The 23,188-nt window shown below is 47.3% G+C and overlaps 1 protein-coding gene across 2 annotated transcripts in view; it reads right to left on the bottom strand.

The window, feature by feature from the left end:
• The window catches only part of LOC146396322 (uncharacterized), a 43,559-nt gene extending 25,456 nt beyond the window's left edge, over positions 1-18,103 (bottom strand). The window contains exons 1-4 of one of the 2 annotated variants that reach the window (XM_084994669.1): positions 17,970-18,103; positions 13,988-14,112; positions 10,274-10,431; positions 7,125-7,245 (exon numbers count right to left, since the gene is read on the bottom strand). In XM_084994669.1, the coding sequence (XP_084850795.1) occupies positions 7,217-7,245; positions 10,274-10,431; positions 13,988-14,112; positions 17,970-17,999 (342 nt within the window). In that variant the 5' untranslated portion in view covers positions 18,000-18,103 and the 3' untranslated portion in view covers positions 7,125-7,216. Of the gene's footprint in view, positions 1-7,124; positions 7,246-10,273; positions 10,432-13,987; positions 14,113-17,969 lie in introns of those variants that run through there. The other variant, XR_014826507.1, reaches the window with a different exon arrangement.
• Between the last annotated feature and the right edge of the window lie 5,085 nt (positions 18,104-23,188).

The following is a 23,188-nucleotide window of genomic DNA, read 5'->3' as shown; positions in this document are numbered from 1 at the left end:
ACACACTTATATCTGGAATCTCATATACGGCACAAATGAACCTTTCCACAGAAAAGCAACTCATGGACTTGCAGAATAGACTTGTGGTGGCCAAGGGGGAGGGGAGGGGGAGGGAGTGGGGTGGATGGGGAGCTTGGGGTTAATGCCTGCCCACTATTGCCTTGGGAATGGATTAGCAATGAGATCCTGCTGTGTAGCGCTGGGTACAATGTCTAGTCACGTTTGACGGAGCATGATAATGTGAGAACATAGAATGCCTACAGGTATGTGTAACTGGGTCACCACGTTGTACAGTAGAAAACAAGATTGTATCGGGGAAATAACAATTAAGAGCCAAAGAGGACGCGGTATATACACACAATGGAATACTCCTGCGCCATAAAACAGAGCACCCTAATGCCATCTGCAGCAACATGGGTGGAACGAGACCCTCTCATCCTGAGTGAAGGAAGTCCGAAAGAGAAGGACGACTACCATACGACATCACTCATATGAGGAGTCTCATATACAGCCCAAAGGAACCTTTCCACCTAAAGGAACTCATGCACTTGGAGAATAGACTTGTGGTTGCCTAGAGCGAGGGGAGGGAGTGGGATGGATGGGGAGCTTGGGGTTATTGGATGCAAACGACTGCTTTTGGAAGGGATTAGCAAGGAGATCCTGCTGTGTAGCACTGAGGACGAGGTCGAATCACTTATGATGGAGCATGATAATGGCACAAAGACGAATTACACATGTATGGGGAACTGAGTCACAATGCTGGGCAGTGGAAAAAATTGTCTCGGGGAAATAACAATCAAAAAACACCCAACAAACACCCCACTAGAGGCAGTCATCAAACCACAAGAGCAGAGAACAAGGGAGGACGGGAAAAGACCAACAAAACCCAATCTGACACAGCTAATAACATGGCCATAAGAACATACAGATCAAGAAGCACCTTCAATGCAAATGCACAAAATGCCCCAAGCGAAAGACATCGACTGGCTGCATGCATACAAAAAGAAGACGCATCTCCTTCTCTCTGGGTCTACATCGAGAGCTCCGTCTCGTTCTCCATCTCGATCTCCATCTCGATCTCGATCCAGATAGGTAGAGGGATAGACAGATAGGTAGACCTGCTGTCTTCAAGAGACCCCCTTCAGTTTGAGGGACATATACAAATTGAAAGTGAGAGGATGCAAGAAAATATTCCTCGTGCGTGGGAATTAAAAGAGAGACGGAGTAGAAACACCCCCATCACACAAAAGAGACCTTCAAATAAAGCATATTAATAAGACACAACGAAGGTCATTACGTAACGGTCAAGGATCAATCCAAGGAGAGGAGATGGGAATTGGAAACCTATATGCACCCAATACAGGATCCCCGCAATGTAGAAGGCAACTGCTACAACCGTAAAAGGAGAAATGGACACTAACACAGTCAGAGCAGGGGGCCTTCCCACCCGACTCCCATCAACGCACGGGTCCTCCAGACATAAAATCAACAAGGGAACCCAGGCCTTCAATAATGCATTGGACCACAGGGCACTTCCTCCATAGGTAGAGCGCTTTCCATCCCAATGAAGCAGGATACACACTCCTCTCAAGGGCACACCCGACATTCCCTAGGACCGATCACATGCTGCGTCACCAAGCAAGCCACTGTACATGGAAGGAAATGGAAATCCTATCCCACAGCTTGTATGAACCCAACGCTATGAGGCTCGAAATCAACCACCAAGAAAACAATGGCAACAAACACCAACGCCCGGAAACTCGACAACATGCTACTCAACAACCAAGGGAGTGCTGGAGAAACCAAAGAGGAAATCTGAAGATCCCAAGAAGCAAGTGACACCAAAGACATAACAATCCAAAGCCTATGGGATGCAGCAAAGGCAGATCGAAGAGGGACCTTTCCAGCAATACAAGCCTACCTCAGCCAACAAGGAAAACCACCAACAAACAACCTGGCCTTATGCCCAAAGCAACCAGAGAAAGACAAACACAAGGAAAGACATCCTAATGATCAGAGCAGAAAGGAAAGAGCAGCGAAGAAAACCATCGGAAAGATCAATGCAGCTACAACTGCTTCTTTGAATACATCCACCATATGGATAAACCCTTAGCCAGACTCATCAGGGAAAAAAGAGTGGACTCAAATCAATAACCATCAAAATGCACACCAGCTTCCAATGGACATCCCAGAATACAGAGGATCAGAAGAGACTACTAAAAGCAACTCTATGCCAAGAAAACAGACTTCCTAGACGAAATGGACACCTTCCTAGCAAAGTACAATCTGCCAAGACTAAACTCCGATGACCTAGAAAAGATGACTGGGCTGATGCCAAGAACTGAAAATGACGTTGTGAGGAAAAAACTTCCAGCAGGCATTCCCGTCGGGGCTACACTGGAATGAACCTGACCCGTATAGGAGAAAAGGCACGTGCAATCCCTGGATCCAGGATTGCCTTCAGATATGGAGCAGGTCCCAGATGCAGCTCGGATCTGGCCTTGCTGTGGCCGTGGCTGGCAGCTGCAGCTGCAGCGCCAATTCCACCATAGCCAGGGCATTTCCAAATGCCATGGGTCTGCCCTGAAAAGACAAGAAAAGGCCAACCCCCCACTCCACCCACTTCCCCACAAACAAAACTAGACCACCTGAGGTCTTCACATGCACATACCCAACAGGGGCCTGAACACAAACACCGACCAGTGGTGCACAATGACTACCTCGTATACAGGCTCACTACCACCAGCTCCTACACAGTCATCTCACGCACAGCCCATAGGCAAGGCCACAGCCCTACAGTACTTCTAGGCCAGGATTCCAGAACACACACACATCGCCTATGAGATTTCTTTGTTTCCAAACACACACACCTACCTCTGACATCCCTCCAAATACATACTACAGAAGCCCCAGGACCTCAAATACACACACAGCCGCAATCCGCCTACACGTACTAATACACATGTACACGTCTCAAACACCTATGGACACACACAGACAAATATTCCCAACCCTTGAACATACAGATGCCCCAAACACTACACATGGTGCCACCTCTCCAGAAGACAACCGCCCTGCCAGGACACTGCACCTGTGTGGGTGTCAACTGCATATGCATTTCAGCCCTCACCCTCAATGTGGACACACCATCTCTTCGTACCTAGGACCTGTAGAAACACCTCGGCATTCTGCCAAGAAGCAACGTGGCACACTCCCAACACCTCCATACCATAGGAACACAACCTGGTCATTCGTGCACCTGGTGATAGACACACAAACGAGTAGACACACGTAGGACACATGGACCTATCGCCAGCAAACCACACAGGAAATGACTTCCACATATCCAATGATCCTAGGACCCAGCTCATCCATCTGCAAACTCGTAACACATAACCCCAGCACATATTTCTCACACCAAGAAATGCACGTCTCCCACGCCCCTGTAGAAACACAGAACCTCATCTCTCCAGCAGACACACACTTCCCCACGTCCCCACATATATAAGCCTAACATGTCCCTCCTGAAAACTACAAGGGCATAGCCCCAGCGAATATGCCTCCAAATGCCCATGCCCCTGGAATACACACTCAAACGCATTCTACACACAACTCTCCAAAACACCCAAGCAGACCTGCAATTACTCAGTACACGACACAAGTGCAAACCTAGCACCCTACGTCCTTTCCTCCAAACACGCATATAACACACTCTCGGCATATCCATAAACCCACACTCCCCAAGGCTCCATCCAAGGGCATGCACTCTTCCAGCATGCAGAATCCAGAAGCATACCAATACGGCACCCCAACCTATATAGCATTCACCTGTCCCAGAAGATAGGCCAACTCGCCCTCTACACATCAAAAGACACATGCACGGCTCTGGAACATGTGCTACACACAAAAAAGCAAAGAGCCATATGACAGGCCATGAACACACAAATAATCATCCTAAAGGGAAGGGCAGAGGAGGATCCTTAAAGAGCAGAAACCGCCCACGGGGGATGGGTTAAAGACAAGCTTTCAAGGGGTCTTCGAAATGGTCTAAAGCTGATGATCACTCAAGAAAAGGAACCCAGCCATGACTTACCCGACTTGAAGGAAGACCAGATGCATCCAAGTGCCAGACACGCTCAAGACACAACCCCCAAGACTTCAAGCACAAGACAACAGATGTGGAGATCGAGTCCTGCTGCATGAGGTCAAGGAGAGAAGAGTCCTGGACAAGGAGCATTTCTGCACCTCACCCAGACAGAAACACAGGGGAGAGGGGACACGCCTAGGTAAAAGAGGACAGTAGATGGAAACCTGAGATGAATTACCCCAGTTGATATACGACCAAACGCCTGGGAATACACACCGATTTGTGCAAGCACTGTGACAGCCCAGGGCACACCATCCATATAGGGCACAAGGAGGAGCTGGAGATGGAAGCCTTGATATCCACCCTCCAATGAGGAAGAAGGCAGTCTTCTCCCCTCCCCATTGGGCCTTGGATTCTAGAAATGTAGCTCTCTTGGTTCTTGGGGCTGCTCTGCTCCCTGGCCAGCTTACGCGTATCTCCCCCCAGGGTCTTATGCTCCTAAACTCACTCTTTACCTGGGGCTTCGCTTCATGCCAAATTCTTCCTGCCACGAAGCAGAAGAACCAGAGCTTCATCAAATCCTGACACCTGGTGAGGGGTCTGACAGTGCAAAGACAGTGGGTTTGAGCAGGTCGAGGCGTTCCTTTGTGGCACGGAAGGCTAAGGATTCTGAGTGTTCACTGCAGTGGTCCCGATTGCTGCTGTGGCACTCCGTCCGTGGACGGGGAAACTCCATATGGGGCAGATGCCACCAAAAAGAAGAAGTCTGTGCGCTCGAATCCTCTCTGAACCTGGGATCCTGGATTCAGGTGCCAAGCTGAGGGCAAGGTAGATTCCAGTCCCACTCTCAATTTTGGCTGGGGTCAAGTCCCAACCACGAAGTTTCACTACAGGCCCCAAAGGTACAAATACACAGATCGGCCCCTGGACTTCCCTAACATCGCCCTGAGGCCTAGGCAGATAATCCTACCAAGTCCACCAGGAGACACACAATCCCCAACTTCATGGCGGAAAACATCCATGAAAAATAGGCCCCTGAACACCAACTTACAAACACCTAAACGCCAGCTCCTGGACTATGCCTCTGTTACATCTCAGCACCCTCCAAAGACAAACGCTCACCCAAACACAGGCATGATCTCCCCTTACACACATATCCATAGACAAAACCCAACCAACCCTCACCTTTGATGGATTACCAGATTCCCGACAACCAGGTGGCCTTGTACCAATCCCCCCTAGGCTTGCAAATCCATCACGATTTACATCCGACTACAACTAGGTGGTCAGCACTACATTCAGCAAGGCTGCCCCCAACAGAGACCCAAGCATGCCCTTTGAACAGAAGTGCTGACCGACATTGGGATGTGAAAAAGGAAGACACCAGTGAAACTAGCAGCCTGGATGGTACATCTTCACTCCTTTTCCCGAGCCCTGAGCTACTTCTTGTGAACCCCATGAGGGTTTTCAAATTGGAAATTCTTCCTTCGAGCTTTCCTACACTTTGGAACGGCAGGCACACTGGAATGCCACCCATTTTAATCACTCACACACTTTAGCCCCCTGCCTCCATAGGCCCCACAGTCCCTCAAGTCTCCCAGCAGCCTGATCCACAGTGCTGCTAAAAGCTGTGGTGGAAACACTGCTCCGGACCTGAGCTCCATGCGGGCATGAACCCACATGGAGGAGGGCACAAGGAGTCTGCAGCGTGCACAAGAGCACAGAGCGGTCACACCCAATGGCTGAAGAGTCCCCATATTCCTTAGCAGGGCTGTCATGGAATGAATGCTAAAGGCCACCAGGACGGGCCCCACCCTCAAGCAGGCCACCCCTTGGGAAACCACCCTCTTTGCTCCCACGTGCGCTACTGACTACCCAAGCGGACCCTCCTCAACAGACACTAGGAGCGGTTGGAGGATGGGAGTCTCTGTGCACAACAGCTCAGTCAGCAGGGGACAGGTGGGAAGAGGAGGGAGGGAAGGAAGCATCAGAAGAGCTGGCCCAGGAGCTCCCTCCAAGACAGGAATGTCATGGAGGATTTGCATTCGCTGGAAAGCTCTCTGGTGTTGTCTTCCTGTCTTCTCCCTGGGAGCTTCTGTGGCCATCTCTTCTTAAACCCTATCTCTTGGGAGATGAGCCCCCACGGTCACACTGCATCGGTGAAACCCATGCATTTAGATAGGATCCCCATACAAGAGTTTGCAGAGATCCAGCCTAAGCACAGAATCCTCAAAGTGGGCCAAGGACATTCATGCCCTTTGGGCCACAGTACCTTAGGCTGTGTGGACTCTTTGGGTTGGGATTTGCTCGTCTAGAAAGAGAAGGGTCTTTCCCCTAGCAAATTGGATGGATCCATTAAAGAACCATTCTAGCACGCAATTGGAGATCTGGGAACCTCTCTTCAGAGATGGTGCTCCTGTCGCCATGCCTAGAGAATTTCCAAATGCCTCGATTCTCCACGCATGTTTGTTCTTCATGTCTTTCTTTAATACATGGAGCTTGTTCAATAAAGGTTGGTGCACAGGTGTGTCTCCTTTGTACGGTTCTGCTTGTCCTGGTTATGCTGGTGAGCTAAACTTGACCCTCTTGGCCAGTCACAAGACAGCAGTGCATTGGTGAAACCCATGCATTTAGATAGGTTCCCCATACAAGGGTTTGCACAGATCCAGCCTAAGCATATTCATCCCTAAGCACATTCATGCCCTTAGGCTGTGTGTGAGCTGAATTTGACCCTCTTGGCCAGTCACAAGACAGCAGGTACTTTGGGAACACTATTCCTCACCCTCCCTACGTCTGGCACGACATCATGGAAGTTCAGGTGGCCATCCACCCACAAAGAAGTAGCAGCAGATTCAACATACCCACCTGACTTGGGAATGCTCGCCAAAGAAACTTGAACCCTCAGATCCCTTTTCTGGTCCATGGCAACATCAGAGCATTTCTTCCTCCACACGATACCTCTCAAGACCCTTACATCTATCTGATGACACCCAGAGCTCCCAAGGGCACAGACTTGAAATGTCCACAAGACACAAACCTGGGATCTCTCGGTGCCTTTCAATTTCCATGTGGGAGTGGAAGGTTCACTGTCTCCTGATGCTAGTGATCCATCTCCAGAGATGTTTCTCCTCAGCCGCCAGTGCCTGCCCCGAAGCTCTCTGCAGGAACAATCAGAGGTCATGGTCCAAAGGACGTTGAGACACCCACTTCCATGACTGGTTTCCCTAATTACAGTGCAGCTGATTTGACAACCTCTGCCTCTCCGATGTCGGGATGTAGGGTTCTGAGGTAGTATAAAATAATGAACAACAGAAGGAGTTCGTGCCATGGTGAATCAGAACCGAATCTGACTAGGAACCATGAAGTTGCGGGTTCCATCCCTGGCCTCGCCTGGTAGGTTAAGGATCAGGTGTTGATGTGAGCTGCGGTGTAGGTTGCCATCACGGCTGGGATCTGGCATTGCTGTGGCACTGGCATAGGCCAGGGGCCACAGCTCTGATTGGACCCCTAGCCTGGCAATCTCCCGATGCCATGGATGCGGCCCTCAGAAGTCCAAAGTCAGTCAAAAATGATGGAAGATTTGGGAGCACCTCGTTTCCACAATGCAACTTTTGTATCAGTGTCCCTGAGAAGACTCATGCCAATAGGACATCTGGGGAGGGAGTGGGGTGGATTGGGAGCTTGGGGTGAAGGGATGCAAAGGATTGGCTTCGGTGTGGATTAGCAATGAGATCCTGCTGTGTAGCACTGGGAACTTGTGATGGAGCATGCTCATGGGAGCGACTAGAATGTGTACATGTGTGTGTACCTGGGTCACCATGCTGTACAGTAGCAAAACCATTGTCTTGGGGGAAGAACAATTCAAAACCAACCAAACAAGAAACCCCCACAAATACTACATCTGAGCTATGTGTGAGAATCTTGTAACAAATTGCAGGAGTGGCTGAAGAAGGGGAGGAAGCAACAAGGAAGCCTGGCCTTCCTGAATGCCTGGGTACAATGGGTGCCTCAGCAATCTTCTCATATGAAGGTCTTGTTTGAAAACCCTTGAAATGTTTCCTCAGTGTAAAAGCTCCAATAGAGAGCCCTATTCCCATGGTGCTCAGTTGTGCAGTGCCCCATCCAGAGTTTCTTCCTACAAAGCTCACCATGGCATTGCAGGAGATACTCTCGCCTCAGCTTCTCACCCTCTTTGGAGTCCATGTTCCTTTGCAAGGGGCAAGAAGCTTCGGAAGCACCCACACAAGTCCTTTTTCTCAATCTGCAACAATCCTTTCAACCTCTCCTTCCTTGCCCAACACCCTAACAGCAGGAGGAATTGTAGTTCTGCTACTGCACACAGGGACTCTTGCCTCCCAAGAGATTTGCTTGCAGTCCTAGGAGGTTTCACCCCTCACCTCCCTTGATGATGTTCCCGAGACCTCGCCTCTCACCACACCAGACGGACATACGCATTCCTATCACTTGCATCGTGATAAGCTGACCTTAACTCCCAATCTGAACGTTTCCTCAGGTGTGTTTCCGTTTGGCTGTGTCAGGGATGCTACGTTGATTCCCATGCAGACAGCACCATAGGCAAGGACGAGCCTCGATTCTCAAGAGCAAGGGTATGGGATGCAGACAGGAAATGCACCAGCTTTCAAGCAGGGCTTGCTGGGGAGGACGTTGATGCGAGTGGGTTTGGACACGTGGAGATTGGACATTGGTGGATAAAAAGCTGGCACTGTGTCAAAGGGCACACCCAACATCACGGGCAGTCGATGTTTTCACACCTACAAAAGCCAGCAATTCCCATCATGGCTCAGCAGACATAAACCCCCCTAGGATCTGTGAGGATGCACACTCCATGCCAGCCTCCTTCAGTAGAATAAGGATCCGGGATTGCCCTGAGCTGTGCTGTAGGTCCCAGATGCAGCTTGGATCCCACATTGCTCTGGCTATGGCAGAGGTCTGCTCGTGCAGGTCCAATGTGACTCCTAGCCTAGGAACATCCATAGGCAGCACGTGTGTCCCCCCAAAGGAGAAAGCAATTAAACCAAGAGACCACCCCAAACACACACATCTGGTTCTTTCACATAAGGAAAGAGAAGATTGTGTCTTCTCCTCCCTTACTTCTGTCCTTAACCACATAAAGCTCAAAGACGCAATAGTATCTCTTGGCTCTCCAATTGCCATTTCATCCAAAGAGCCTGCAGATTTGGGGTCCCTTTGTCATTTTCTTTTGGGTTGGACCAAAAGGCACCTTTGGGTCTCCACTTCAAGTTCTCCTCCCCTCAAGAACTGCCCACTCCCTGTAGCCTAATATGGTACCCTTATGGGCGAGTCTTGCCAGATGCATGCTGATTCCAAGGGAAAGGTAAATTTCAGATACACAGGGAAAGTACTTGCAGTAAAGATATGTCCAAAATGGTGCACGGGACACAGGTCAGGCTAAATGCAGGCACTGTGTATGGGAAATGAAAAACTCAAATGGAGCTGCACATTTACTATTGTTTTTGGCTGGCTTTGAGCACTCTGCCCTTTCAGTACATTGAATTTCAAGAGAATGAAGGAACTCCCATGTTAAAAATGAATCCAGTAACAGAGGAGCCACGATATCAGTATGAAGGCAACAAAAGGAAAGATACTCAGGTCTACGGGGACGCAATTTAATTTTCTCGTTTCCTTTTTCACTCTTTCTCAAGAGGAACTCTTTGATCTTACAAGAGGTTAGGTTTTCCACTGCAGTTGATTTACAATGTTTTGTCTACTTCTGCTGCGTAGCCAAAGGACCCTGTCGTACAGACAGATGTATGTATATATGATATATGATACATATATATCTATATGGGATACATATGTAATCACTTTCTCACATTATCCCCCAACCTTTTCCATCACAAGTCCAAGATGGAGTTCCCTGTGCACATGGTACATTTCAACCAGAGACAAAGGAATACTACCTGCAAAGGCAAACGGATGGCATTCAAAGTTGCTTGCCCAAAAGATCTCTGAAAAGATGGGAATGAAACAGGTATCTCTGATCCCTGGTGGGAACGAGGACTGAGTGGACAGGGGAAAGAGGGGGGAGGAGGACTCAGCACTCCATATGCTATTCGGCACACGTGGACTGTGATCCCTGAGAAGGGAGGATTTGTTGAAAATGTTACATTCAAACATTTAACAGGGAAAAGCTCCAAGACTTACCAGCAATGTCATCATACGGGAGACACGACAGACTGATCTCTGGTCTTGGACACGTGGGCTGTGCAGTGGCTTTTTGGATAGGCTGGGCCTTTCCAGCACAAGGGAACATGAGGAAGGTGGGTCCTGCTGGATGCTGGTTGGCACACAAGGACGGTTTCCTTAGGAAAGACGGACACACACCAATCACAAATGGTGTCCCCTAAGCCTGGTCCCAGAGATTGACCTGGGTCTCTGCTGGGCCATGCCCTCCAGCTCCAGGGCTGGTCAGGCAGGAGGAGGCCCAGATCTTGGATATCTGCCACTGCAGTTCCCTGCTGTGACAGTACCTCACAGGCTCCTGACAGACCTAAGGACACCCTCTCCTTACCCCCTTGGTCCTGCTGCACTGGGTGGGCTCCAGAGTCCAGGTGGTTTTCTCACTGGGGCCTGTCCCTCAACAACCCCCAGGTTCATGCAATTTGAGGCAGAGGATGAGATCAGGATGGGGAACGTGTCCTGCACAACGCGGGCACAGGGCATGCCTCCTCCAGCTCCAACAAAGCTGGCTCCTCAGGAACCCACATCCCGCAAAAGGGGCACTCAGTCTGTGAATCACCTTCCCCCTGGAGGTCAAGGTACAGGTAAGAGAGGCCTAGGCCTGGTCCCTGTTCCCAGATGGGTCCTTTCCACTCAAGGGGGCATTGGTCTTTCAACACGGATAGCCCCCGAGGGTGTCTCAGTCCCCCTTTTCCCCTCTGCGGTGTGGACCTGGTCCATTTAGAACCCTCATCACCCTCCTCCCTGTCTAAGGGGCCCCTGTGAAATCTGCCTAACAAGTGTGCTGGTGGGGAGACCCTTGATCATTAGACGTTCCACACGTTCTCACACCTGACTTTTACCTGTCCCTGACTTGAATCTGGCCTCCCACCAAACCTGAGGCTCTGGCTGCTCCTCCCCCTTCCCACATGCATATCCATTGCCCCACAACAATGCCCTCCCCTGTGCCTGCTCAGGGGTCAGCTTCTGGGCGCTGGGTCCCCTCACTTTCCCTTCCTCCTGCTCTGCCTCAGCCTGTGCTCCAAGGAAACACGGCCCCAGGGTCCAGCACACCCACCCAAGGCCACGCAGGGCCTGGCAGCTGCTGGAGAACAAGGCCCCCAAGGAGATTCCCCCTGAGGCTCGCAGGGAGCATGGGGACCTCCCACAGGCACTGGTGGGTCCCTGCCCCTCAGCCACAGGGGAGTCAGATATGGAATGTCAAGAGGATGGATATGAGCTGCCACAGGATGAGGTCGGCTGATTCCCAGACCCGGATCTCCTCAGCTACGTGGACAAGCTGTGTTCCCAGGAGGACTTTGACACCAAGGTGGGCTGGGCCTGGAGTCTGAGACTCCAGGATTCCAGGGAGAGATGCTCTTAGCACCGTAGTTCTGGCTTTGGCCCAGGATAATGGGATTTAGGCTCTGGTCCTTGACCCCGACATCTGTGTGTCTTCCTGTGTGTCTGAGTGTACTTTGGTGCATAGGATGTGTATATGTGGATGTGAAAGTTGTACATGTGTGTATCACTCTCTCTCTTTGGAGGACTTTGTGTGTCTGTGTCGGTGCCTATTTGTGTGTCTGTTTCGGTGCCTATGTGTTTGTGCTTTGGAGCCCATGTGTCTGCATGTGCACCTGCTTGTGAGTGTGTGTGTGTGTTTATGTGACAGTAGACAATACCTATGGGAGTTTGAAAGCTCCCCCTTTGTGAGGGGGACTCTGGATTTGCCTCTGCTAGTCATGTTTCCCCCAGGCCCTCCTGCCTCCCAGGGCACACCTGCCAAGGCTGCTCACAGCCTCTCCCTTCCATTCCAGGTGGAGGCGGTCATTCACCCCCGATTCCTGGCAGAGTTGCTTTCCCCAGAACCAGAGTTGGATCTCTCGGGCCTGGCTGAGGAGCTGGAGCAGGAGGAAGGACTCTCCCCTGAAAAGGTGGCCAGGGGAGGGACTGACACTAGGGAGACTGGAGGCAGGGGGAAACCCAGGTGACCCTGGAAATCCAGGAGGAAAGGTCCCAGGTCAGCCAGGGCCTGGGAGAGCCCTAGAGCAGGAGGCCCTGAAGGCTCTGTCCCTCCCTCCCCTGACAGAGAGGCCCTGCACCCGGGAGGCTGCCCAGGTGGGTGCAGGGCAGGAGGAATGGACTGGGAGGAGGGGAGCCGGGGACAGGGCAAGGAACCTGCTGGGGAGAAGGTGCAGGAGGAAGGCAGGAGGGCCACAGTCTCTGTCTGTGGATGTGAGTCCCATCTCACCTCCCCCTGCCCATAAGCCCCGGCTATCCCTGGAGGGTGCAGAGCAGTCACTGTCCACCTCCCTCCCACCAGCTAGTGCAGACACAAGGCCTGGCCTTGGAGGAGGACGACGGGGTGCCAGCCACCCCCAATCACAGGGCACCCCACCTGGACTCAAGACCTTGAGTCTGTGGCCCAACAAGATGCCCAGAGGAACGAGCAAGGCCCACAGCCCGGGGTCAGAGATGAAACCTGGACACCCCAGATGGATTTCCATGGCCATCTAAGGCACCCCCAAACAGACAGGAGCATGTTCAGGCACAAAGGCTCTGTGCCCTCTCCAGGACTTCACGAGCCCCCTCAGGCTGGAACAGCACAGCCATTTCCTTGCCAGCGTACAATGCGCTCAGGCCCTCCATCAGGACCCAGGGCCAGCAATGTTCTCAGGGAGGCCTCTCCTTTTAGTGGAGCCCCAGGGCTGGGTCACGGGTTCAGTGAGGTTGAGGAGGAGCTCCCCAGCCTGGCCTTCCTCTTGGACCTTCACCACAGCCTGCTGCCCTGGGGGCTGCCACAGAGCCCTGTCCCTGCCTCGGGTCTTGTCTGCACTGCAGGGCAGAGGGCCCAGAAAGCTTCCCAGGCCCCCGTGCCCCAGAGAATGGGCCTCATCTCAGGCCCCCTGGAAGCTGCCAAGTCTAGAAAGTGGGCTCGGTGTGGAGGCCTGGCTGCTGCTGAGGACCTGGCCAGGCCTAGGGCTGACCTGCGAGGCTCTGGGAGGCACACCCTGGCTCTGGGGCTGGTTGACCCTTCCCAGCCCAAAAGGAGCAGGTGTGACCCATGTGTCACACGGAGGAGGAGGAAGTGGCACTGTAGCCAGTAGGGAACGGTGGGCCAGCCTTCCAGAGCCAGTCCAATTGGGCAGCCCCCATGGAAGCCTTGGGCTCCTCCAGGTCCTAGCAACCATCCTGGCTGCCATAGGGGTGGGGAGGAAGGACAGAATGACCAGAGCCAGGAGGGGGTGGGGGTGGGTGGGGTTAGGTGGTGGGGACTTGGGTCTGGGTGTGTGTGGGTGGGCACAGTAGCTCCTTTGCGATGGGGGATGTAAAACATGGATAAAATCATTCTGTTGTGAAATGCACTTGGTCCACTGTCATCTTGCATGGGCCTGTGTCCTCAGAGATGGGTCCTCCGAAGACAGAGAGGGGATCTGAGAGGAACGAAGCATGTGTGAGATCCCAGGCAGTCTGGATCCACAGGTGAAGGACTAAGTCTTTCCTCCACAGAGACAAGGATGCCCAGGCTGCTCCTGGGAGTACACAGCTCTCACTAGCCCCAGGGACAGCCTCATCATCCCTGTCTCTCCAGCCTGCTGGGCTAGGGGGCTTCTGGGGCATCGGTTCCATGCTCTGCATCCCGGAACACTCTGGGGATGGAGAGCTGCTTTTGTGCCGTTCAGCCCTCTGGACACTCACCAGTCGTGAGAATGGAGGCTGGAGGCAGCCCTTACCTCTACAGAGTTTCTCTTTGCCTCTCTGAAGTGGCTGGATGTCAGGCTGGGGTGATCCTCCACTCCTCCAGGGTGTCCTGTGTGGTTTGCCTGGTCAGAGAGGAAAAGGCTTGGCTGTAAGAATAGGACTTTCTGCTTCGGTGCCTTGTGGGTGGGGGAGCATCCTATCGTCTTAGTTGTGTTGTTGCAATGTTCAAAATGGTGGAGGCAGCTGCCTCTTCAGCCCAGTGAGGACAAAACAATGGGGGGAATGGGTGACTCAGATTTCATGGCCCGTTAATGTATTTGGGGTGACTTAGATCATGTTGAGCTCAGTGTTCCCAACCTCACCAGCCCACTGGCTTCCACCCCCAGGTAGCTTTTGATAAAGAAGTCCTAAGACCTTATATAACCAGTGATAATTTTCTGATTTTAGTGAAGAGGGTTAAGGATCTAGGGTTTTTCCTGGGAACTTTCATATGCCACAGTGTCAGTGAGGGAAAAAAAATGGTTTTAATTTAATACGTAAAGTCTTTCATCAATTCTTTGTGAAACCTGAATATATTTTATCTAATGTTTCTTGTGGAAATCAAGTTTTAGCTTTAGTAAACAAATGTACGTATTTGCAATGCAGTAACTTTACTTCTATTCTTTTCTGCAAATATTGGGGGTCAGCGAAAATGTCTTGTAAAGGATCACAATGTAAATATTTTCAGGCTTTAAAGACTATACTTCATCTGTTTTAAATTGTCAACTCTGCTGTTGTAGGATGAAAGCAGCCACAGGCAACACTTATTTTTAAGTGTGACCATGTTAAAACAAATCTGTATTTACCTAAACAGGCTGTTGGCCAGACTGGACACAAAGGCTGGTACACACTCCCCCCTACATGCACAATCCTTGGTCTTTTAAAACTTAAGTTCTGGCATCTTACATTATCAATGTAGAATTTACATTATCTTTATATCCTATGTTGGAATTTATTTATGATTGAAAAGTAAACTTTAAATACCTTACATAATTTATGCATGATTATAGAATGTCTACACACACTAACAGTGACAATGCCAGATCCTCTCACCTCCTGAGCCATGAAGGAACTTCTACATGTTTTGTTTAATGTACTCATGAATCTTCTGCCTTATCCTGAGCAACAAAACACACTTCAACCAATTCAAGAGAAATGAAATCATGAAGAATACATTCTTCAACCAAAATGGAATCAAACTACACTTTTAAATAACACACAACAGGAGAACCTCTAAAAACGTTGAAAGTTAACCACATAGTCATAAACGATGGGTCAAGCAGGAAGTCATTTCAAAGATAATAACAAAAAAATACATAGCACTAAGTGAAAACAGTGAAACATATCAAACTTGTAGAACCCTGCTGAAGCCAAGATGAGGGGAATATTTATAGCACTAAATGCTCACATTATGTGATTAAGAAATGTTTCAAATCTGTAGTTTAAATTTGTACTTCAAGAAAATTGAAAGAGCAAAATCAACTCAAAAGAGATGGATAGAAATAATAGAGATAAAAGCAGAAATCACTGTAATTCACACAGAAAAACAACAAATATGGAAAAAATTTCATTCTTCAAATGGTAAAATACAATTCATTAACCTGTTGTAATTATGACAAAACTAATAGACATGATACAAATCATCAATATCAGGCGGGAAATGGGCTCTCATGATAGATCCTGTAGTCATTAAAATGCCAGTGAGAGATTACTATGAACAGTTTTACTGTTCTCATGAATTGTGTCCTAGAGAAAATGGAACAACCCCTCAAAAATCAGATACCAACATACCTGATAAAATAGATAATCTGAAAAGTTACATAATCATTAAGGAAACTAAATAAATGTCCTCGTCCAGATGATTCCCCTGAAGTATTCTACAAAACATTGGAAGTAGAACTGTCCATCATCTCTTCCAGAAATTAGAAGAGGAAACTTTTCCTAATCTTTTATGAGGCCAGTACTAATTTGATACCAAAAGCAGACAAAGAAAGTACAAAACTGTAAAGGTATAGATGAGTATCTCTCATGAAGATACACACAAGCTCTCTCAAAAAGTTTAGCATTTTAAATCCATCATGTATATATAGAATGATACCTTATGACCAAGTAGAAGTAATTCTTCATATGCAATGTTGATTCAATATTAGGAGCTCAGCAATGAAAAAGAGTCCCCTGATGCTAAAAATAACAACTTAGGTAAATTACCATGCAAGTTACACTGAATGAAAAAGCCCACCCCGAGAGGTTACATCCTGTATGATTCCAATTATATAATACTCTCGAGCTGATAAAATTAGGAAGAAAATAGTCAGGGTTACCTTTGCTTAAAGATGAAGTTAAGGGGACAGAAGAAAAGTGGGTGTGACTAAAAGGGCAACATGAGGGATCCTTATGGGAATGAAACTCTTGTTTTGTGCCTTTACTTTGGCGGTGAATACATGGATACATCCATATGATAAAATTGCATGAGGTAAATACATGCACAGACACACACAGACACATACACACACAAAATTCATATATGAGAAACTTGGGAACCTGAATATAATCGATGGACTGTATCAACGTGAATAATTTTGTTAAACTCTTGTACTATGATTTTGCAAGATGTTGCCACTGGTGAAAACCATGAAGGGTACACAGGAGCGCTATAATTTCTTACAATTGTATGTGGATGCATAACTATCTCAAAATTCAGTTTAAATTTCTCAAAGAGGAAAGGTACATTTTAAGTACGAAAACTAGATAGAGACTCCTGCTTTGATCTTGCATATCTTCCAACCCTTTAGGGTTAGAAAAGAAAGTTTATGACATATTTCAGGAAATTTTCTTTGTGTAAATTTTACAGTATTTGAGTTAGTTGGAACTCAAGTATTCCTGCTACAACATGATGGAACAGAGTAACCAGAAACGAAGAAAAACATACTTCATCTCTCTCTGTGCACATGCCTTTCTCCTCACCACGAGTTCTCTTTATATGATGGTTAATTTAGGTGTCAATGTGGCTGGGGCTCAGTGCCCAGATACATGATCAGATGTTCTGGATGTTTCTGTGAAGGTATGTTTTGGATTAGATTAACATTTAAATCCTTGGGCACTTTAAGTAAAAAAGATTACCCTCTATGATATGGGTGGGTTTCATCAAAGCAGCTGAAGGCTGTAAAAGAACCAAGAATGATCTTCCCTGAGCAAAAAGGAATTTTGCCAGCAGACAGCTTTTGGACTCATCAAAATTCTTTCCTGAGACTGCAGGCCTGCTGGACTCCCCATCAGATTTTGGGTTAACTGTGCCTCCAAAATCTCATGAGTCAGTTCCTTAAAATGAACCAATATCTATCCCTATACCCATTTCTATTGGTTGAAACTTCTCTGGAGAACCCTGACCAATACACTTCATATTTCTGCCCTTCCCCCTCTTTTTTCTTTCCTTTCCCTTTCAGAAACACTCACTGCTTTATCTCCCTCTGCATAGAGATGCACTGACATTCTAGGGCCTTAATAAGTTTGGTCTCTCTCTCCCTCCCTCCTCTTTTCCTTTCTTTCAGTCCCATGTTCTTTGATTTGTGAAAAACATCATGAAAAGAATTAGGTGGTAGTAGTTGCAAGTTTTGTCAAGTGTGCAAATTATCCCTACCCTTGAGGGAAATTACAAGGGTGCAGCTAGATGATAGCAAGTTAAGTGCTCTCTCCATACATCAGCTGTCTCCACAATCCATGGGTTACAGACTGGAATCAGAGCTGTATGGCTTTTGGAATATAATGAGGGTTTGAAGCTATGATAAGAGTACACAGACCTCAGCTAGCTGGAAGCAGACAGAGAGGTCATCACCTGGAGGAATCCCCAAGACACATGGACATCCTCTGTAACTGAATAGCTGGGTGCCAGAGTGTTTGGACCACTGATCTCCCCGTCACAACAGGTGGTGGGCTTACTTACCATTTCCACAAGAACAAATCTCAGTTGCATTTCTTGAAGATGTGGTTGATGTAAGGATGCTCCAATAAACCTCAGCCAATTTGGTGTTTTTCATCATCTTGACATTGTGTCACTCCTGACTTCATCCTGCAAAACTGAGCCAAGAGTTGTACCTTGCTGAAACTGTACTTCTTAACTTGGGAACATAGCCAATGCAAAGTATACTGCTAGAAAACCTAACACAAATTCTGAGGCATATGGTTACAGGCAGAATCAAAGTCCAAAACAACTCTTGGAAATTGAAAGTATTCCTGTGAGCCACAATTAAGCTTATTTTCCTTGAGTGTACAAAAGCCAACAGTATTAATTTCTTCATATGGGGAACAGCTAGTATACACAAAGTCACAGTATTCATGTCCTTCCTTTTTTCATATGCCACCTTTTTTTTCTTCTATCATCATTCCTGTGTATGTGTGTATGTAGGCATTTATAATCATGCATAAATGATGTAAGATATGTAAAACTTTAATTTTCAATCATAAATAAACTTAAACTTATTAAGAAAATGTAAATTCTGCATTGAGAATGTAGGACTCCAGAATTTAAGCTTTTAAAGAACAAAGATTATGGGAGTTCCTATCGTGGCGCAGTGCTTAGTGAATCCACCTAGGAACCGTGAGGTTGTGGGTTTGATCCCTGGCCTTGCTCAGTGGGTTAAGGATCCAGCAATGCCTTGAGCTATGGTGTAGGTCACAGATGTGGTTTGGATCCCACGTTGCTGTGGCTCTGGTGTTGGCCGGTGGCTATAGCTCTCATTGGACCCCTAGCCTGGGAAACTCCGTATGCCATGAGAGCAGCCCAAGAAATGGCAAAAAGAGAAGAAAAAAAAAAGACAAAAGATTATGCACATAGGGGTTGGCACAGGCCAGCCTGTGGGTCTAGTCTGGCCCACTATCTGTTTTGGTAAATACAGTTTTACTGTAACATGGTCACACTTGTTTGGGTGTTGCCTGGGCCTGCTTTCATGCTGCAACAGCAGAGTTGATTATTTGTGACAGGTAAGGTATCATCTTTAAAGCCTAAAATATTTTACAGAACATTTTTGCTGAACCTTGATATTTGTAGGAAAGAATAGAAGTAAAATGATTGCATGGCAACTACATATATTTGTTTACTAAATTTAAAAATTCTTATTTCCGTAAGAAACATTAGCTAAAATACATTTATTAGGGATTTCTCAAGGTTTCAATTAAAACCTTTCATACTAAATTTAAAAAAAAAAAAACATTTTTGCTACTCCCACAGCTTACAGAAGTTCCCAGGAAACCTATGCCTGCTGAGGCAATGCCAGATCCCGAAGCCATTGTGCCACAGAGGGATCTCCAAATTCAAAAAGTTTTTAAAGAACAACACGTCAATTTTGATGTTAAAATCTTTAAGGCCACACTTTTAGAATTCATATACACTGTTTATAGAGAAGCTGTATAAGGTCATATGATTTGTACCCCTCACTGCAAATCACTGAACCACTGATTTTCTGATCAGTTATAATGCATATTTGCATTTTATCTTAAATTTGCTGTTGTTTTATCTGAGCAAAAAAACATATGTTAGAAATATGATATATTTTGGTTAATTAGGCTTTTCATGGGAAAATAGGTCAGAATCTATTATAACGTATATTATGCTCAGTATATTTCACACTATGATATAATCATGAAGATATATTATGAAAGTTGTCTAGTACTAAAAATGTTTCCCTTTATAGACCAAGTCTTAAAATTTTTTCATTGTTTTACAGCAGTGAATGCACAGCATTCTTGATTTTATTGTAACCTAGTGCTGTGGTCATTCATTTAACTCACTGCTATACAGTTCCTCACAATTACAATTGCAGCTAGAGAAGATGTGTCTTTAAGGAGCCCATTGGCATGGATATTTATTGCTTTTTCTTTGGAACAGTTGAGATTATGCATAATTATTGAAGTACGTATTGGTTTGAAAATATCAACTGGTACAAGAACAGCTTTAGATTATTTAACAGAGTTTATACATTGATTTTTTCCTACATTCTGGAAAATGGTATGATTAACTGAAAACTATTTTTAGGTCTCTTTTTATTGAGGAATTTCTGGATGTGGAAAACCGTGTTAAGGTTTAGGGTTTCCCAAAGTGGATATTGTCATTTTTAATCATTTTAGCTAAACTTTGCCACACTGTGAAGTAAGGACAAAAATGATGAGGAGTGAACAGTCTGATTAGAAGCTTTGGCTCCCAGAAGGGCAGTGTTAGCTGTATTTAAACCCATCACCATATTTAATACAGAAGACACTGAACAGGGCGTCTGCAATGATGTGTAGTTTCTTGCTAACCTTAGATTTTGGTAACCCAGCTGGGAATAAAAACAAGCCAAGAGGAAGGCAGTGGGTGCTCTTCTCTTCCCATCACATCACAGACAAGGAGACAAGAGTGAAATGCTGAAAGATCAGCTGTCAGAACCTTAGCATCACAACTAAGTATGGAACCTGCTGGTCAGAAATGCACACACCCGCCATGAGTTCTGAACACGTGGGCAGCCATGCTTAACAAGGAAATTCCCTGAGAGTTCAGTGAGCTGAACTAGAGCACATTCAATGCTGAGAGACCAGCCATGGTGGGACCCATGATGGCCAGATCTGTACACCAAGACTGAAAGGACATGCACAGTCCCAGTGGAAGTCCAGCAGGGCCAGCACTTGTGGATGACTATCAGGGCCATTTCTCAGGAGCCTCTAGATCTAGCAACACCTACACACATATACAGAGAGAGAGGAAATCACTGAGGAAGGGAGGAGAGAGGACCCAAACTAAGTTTACTGGGTGGCTTGCCGAGGAGGTAATGGAGGAAGGGGTTTCCTGGAAGCTCTTCTTGTTAGTATTGGTAGCTAGGGTCTTTCCCCAGATGGGAGGAGTAATTTTCTGTAAAGGACCAGATTGTAAACATTTTAGGTGTTGTAGTCTTTATTGTCAGTGTTGCAAGCACTCACCTTGGCTGTTGTATGTGAAAACTGCCATAAACAGTACAGAAAGATCAAGTGCGGCTGTGGGCCAACAGACCTCCACTCACAAAACCCGTGGTTAATTGGACTTTGCTGACCACTTTTGTAGAGTGTTTATTAAACACATCTCATGTTTGGTGAGTCAGGTAGGTCTGCCAAGGCCTGGTATATTGCACTTATAGTTCACAGTATTTTTCCTCATCTTAGGGTGAAAAAAAGCAGTGTAATGGAACAAGGCCTGCAAATTTGATATCTTTAAGAGCTTTTTTTTGGGTGGAAATATTATTTCTTTTTCTTTGTTTTTGTATCTTAGGGTTGCACCTGTGGCATATAGAAGCTCCCAGGCTGGGGGTTGAGCTGGAGCTACAGAGGCTGGCATATACCACAGCCACAGCCATGCAGGATCCAAACCACATCTGAGATGTACACAGTAGCTCATGGCAACATTCGTTCCTGACCCACTGAGCAAGGCCATATATGGAACTTACAACTTCATGGATAGTAGTCAGCTTCATTTTTGCTGTGCCACAATGTGACTCCTGGAAATTCTCCCATTTACAATAATTTGTAAAGGGAAGAAAAGAAAAGAGAGGATCTCAGATTGACTGGGGTCACCACGAACCAAAATCCTTAAAGGGATTGCTGGCCTAGACTGTGTCTCTGAGTTTCTCTACCTAGTCCACATGCCATGATCAAGAACCGAGGATGTAATCCTCTAGGAAATACTTGTTAAGGATGGAGGAAAAACCTTCCAGGTCATTTCCAACACGCACCTCTCAGCACCTTTTTTAGACTGCTATAACTCATTCCCTCAACTGTGGAGAACACCATGGTATTTGCTGTCTTGGGAGACATGAAAAGAATCAGTGGGTTTTTGTTCTGAATGCTGTCCCTGTGTGAAGGGTGATATGTCTTAAAATGGTCTTCATTCTCAACACTTCCTCAGTCTTCCAACAGCTAAATGAGAGCCAGAAGCTGCACACTCATCTTCCCACAACACAAGTGAAGGACATCTTCCCCCACTGCCAGCCCTGCAATCACTGGCCTCATCCTGTGAGTCTTGCCCCTGTGCCAGCCCCCAGACCCAGGACCTCAGGCAAACCCTCCCCAGTCATCTAGTCACAGGCTAAGGAGCTGGATACCCACTCCTATATCCAGCTCAGGCCATGCCTCCTCAGCCAGTGCCCCAGTGCTCAGTCTGGGACTGGCCACTTTCTTTTGCCTTGGGCCCTGAATGATCATGCACGATCAATCTCCACAGGCCTGAAGGCTTTGGTGGTACAGGGGGATTTGCATGGAATAAAAGCAGAGTTTGTAGTTTGGGGAAATTAGAAAATCTTGACTGGATGGATTTCAGAAGAACAGATGAAACACTGGTTCTAGTACCTCAACTGGAGTTGTGGAGAATTTGAGTGGACCTTGGCCAGCTTTGGTGGGGGCAGCTTGGGAATACCTGGAGATGGAGGCTGGGGCACCCTGTTTCCAATGAAGCCTCTTGGCTTTAGTCATGTCTCCCAGAGCCAGAGCTAAAAGGGAAGGGATGTGTGTGTGTGTGTGTGTGCGTGCTTATATGCATGTATACCTGCACTTGAATCCCTTTGCTAGTATATACTTGTGCATGTGTGGTGTGGTGTGTTTTGGGGCCAATACAAAGAGAAAGTGGCACCTCTTTCTTCTAAGCAAGTGGTGATAATTGTCTCCCATATGGAATCAAGCAAAGGAACAAAAACCCTGTCAACTTCTTTGTTAAAATGGTTGAATGAAAGGAAACAACACTCTTCTGTTAAATATGCAGAATCCTTTAGAGGCACTGTAATGCCTGGTTTATGGCTGTGCCCAGCCAAGGGCAGGATAAACAGTCTATCTGGTCAGTCTCTGGAGGAAGTTTCTGGGTTCCTCACCAAGCCACATTTTATTCCTTCTTGGGAGGCTGGGGGTTAGGAATGGCACCTACCCTGCCCTGCCACCTACCTCCATGGCTCCTCTGAAGAAATGGTCTGAGGAGAAGAAGTGGTACAGAGGGACATGTAGCTCCAGTATATAGGAGGCCCATGGGTTTCCCACAAGGGGGGATAGCAGGCTTTGGAGAAAGAATTGGGTATTCATTTATGCTTTTAGACCATGAATCTCTTACTCCAATGGCTACAGGGGCTGAACCATTCCTTTGCATGAGAGGCCCAGGCCCACAGTGGGGATTGAGAA

Source organism: Sus scrofa, chromosome 14 (assembly GCF_054392235.1).
Source record: "Sus scrofa isolate SSC_HxYL_T2T_F1_AM1 chromosome 14, Sscrofa_HxYL_maternal_Yorkshire_Landrace_v2.0, whole genome shotgun sequence".
Taxonomy (NCBI): domain Eukaryota; kingdom Metazoa; phylum Chordata; class Mammalia; order Artiodactyla; family Suidae; genus Sus; species Sus scrofa.
The sequence above is the reverse complement of the archived record's forward strand: the minus strand, read 5'-3'. Positions and strand labels throughout refer to the sequence as shown.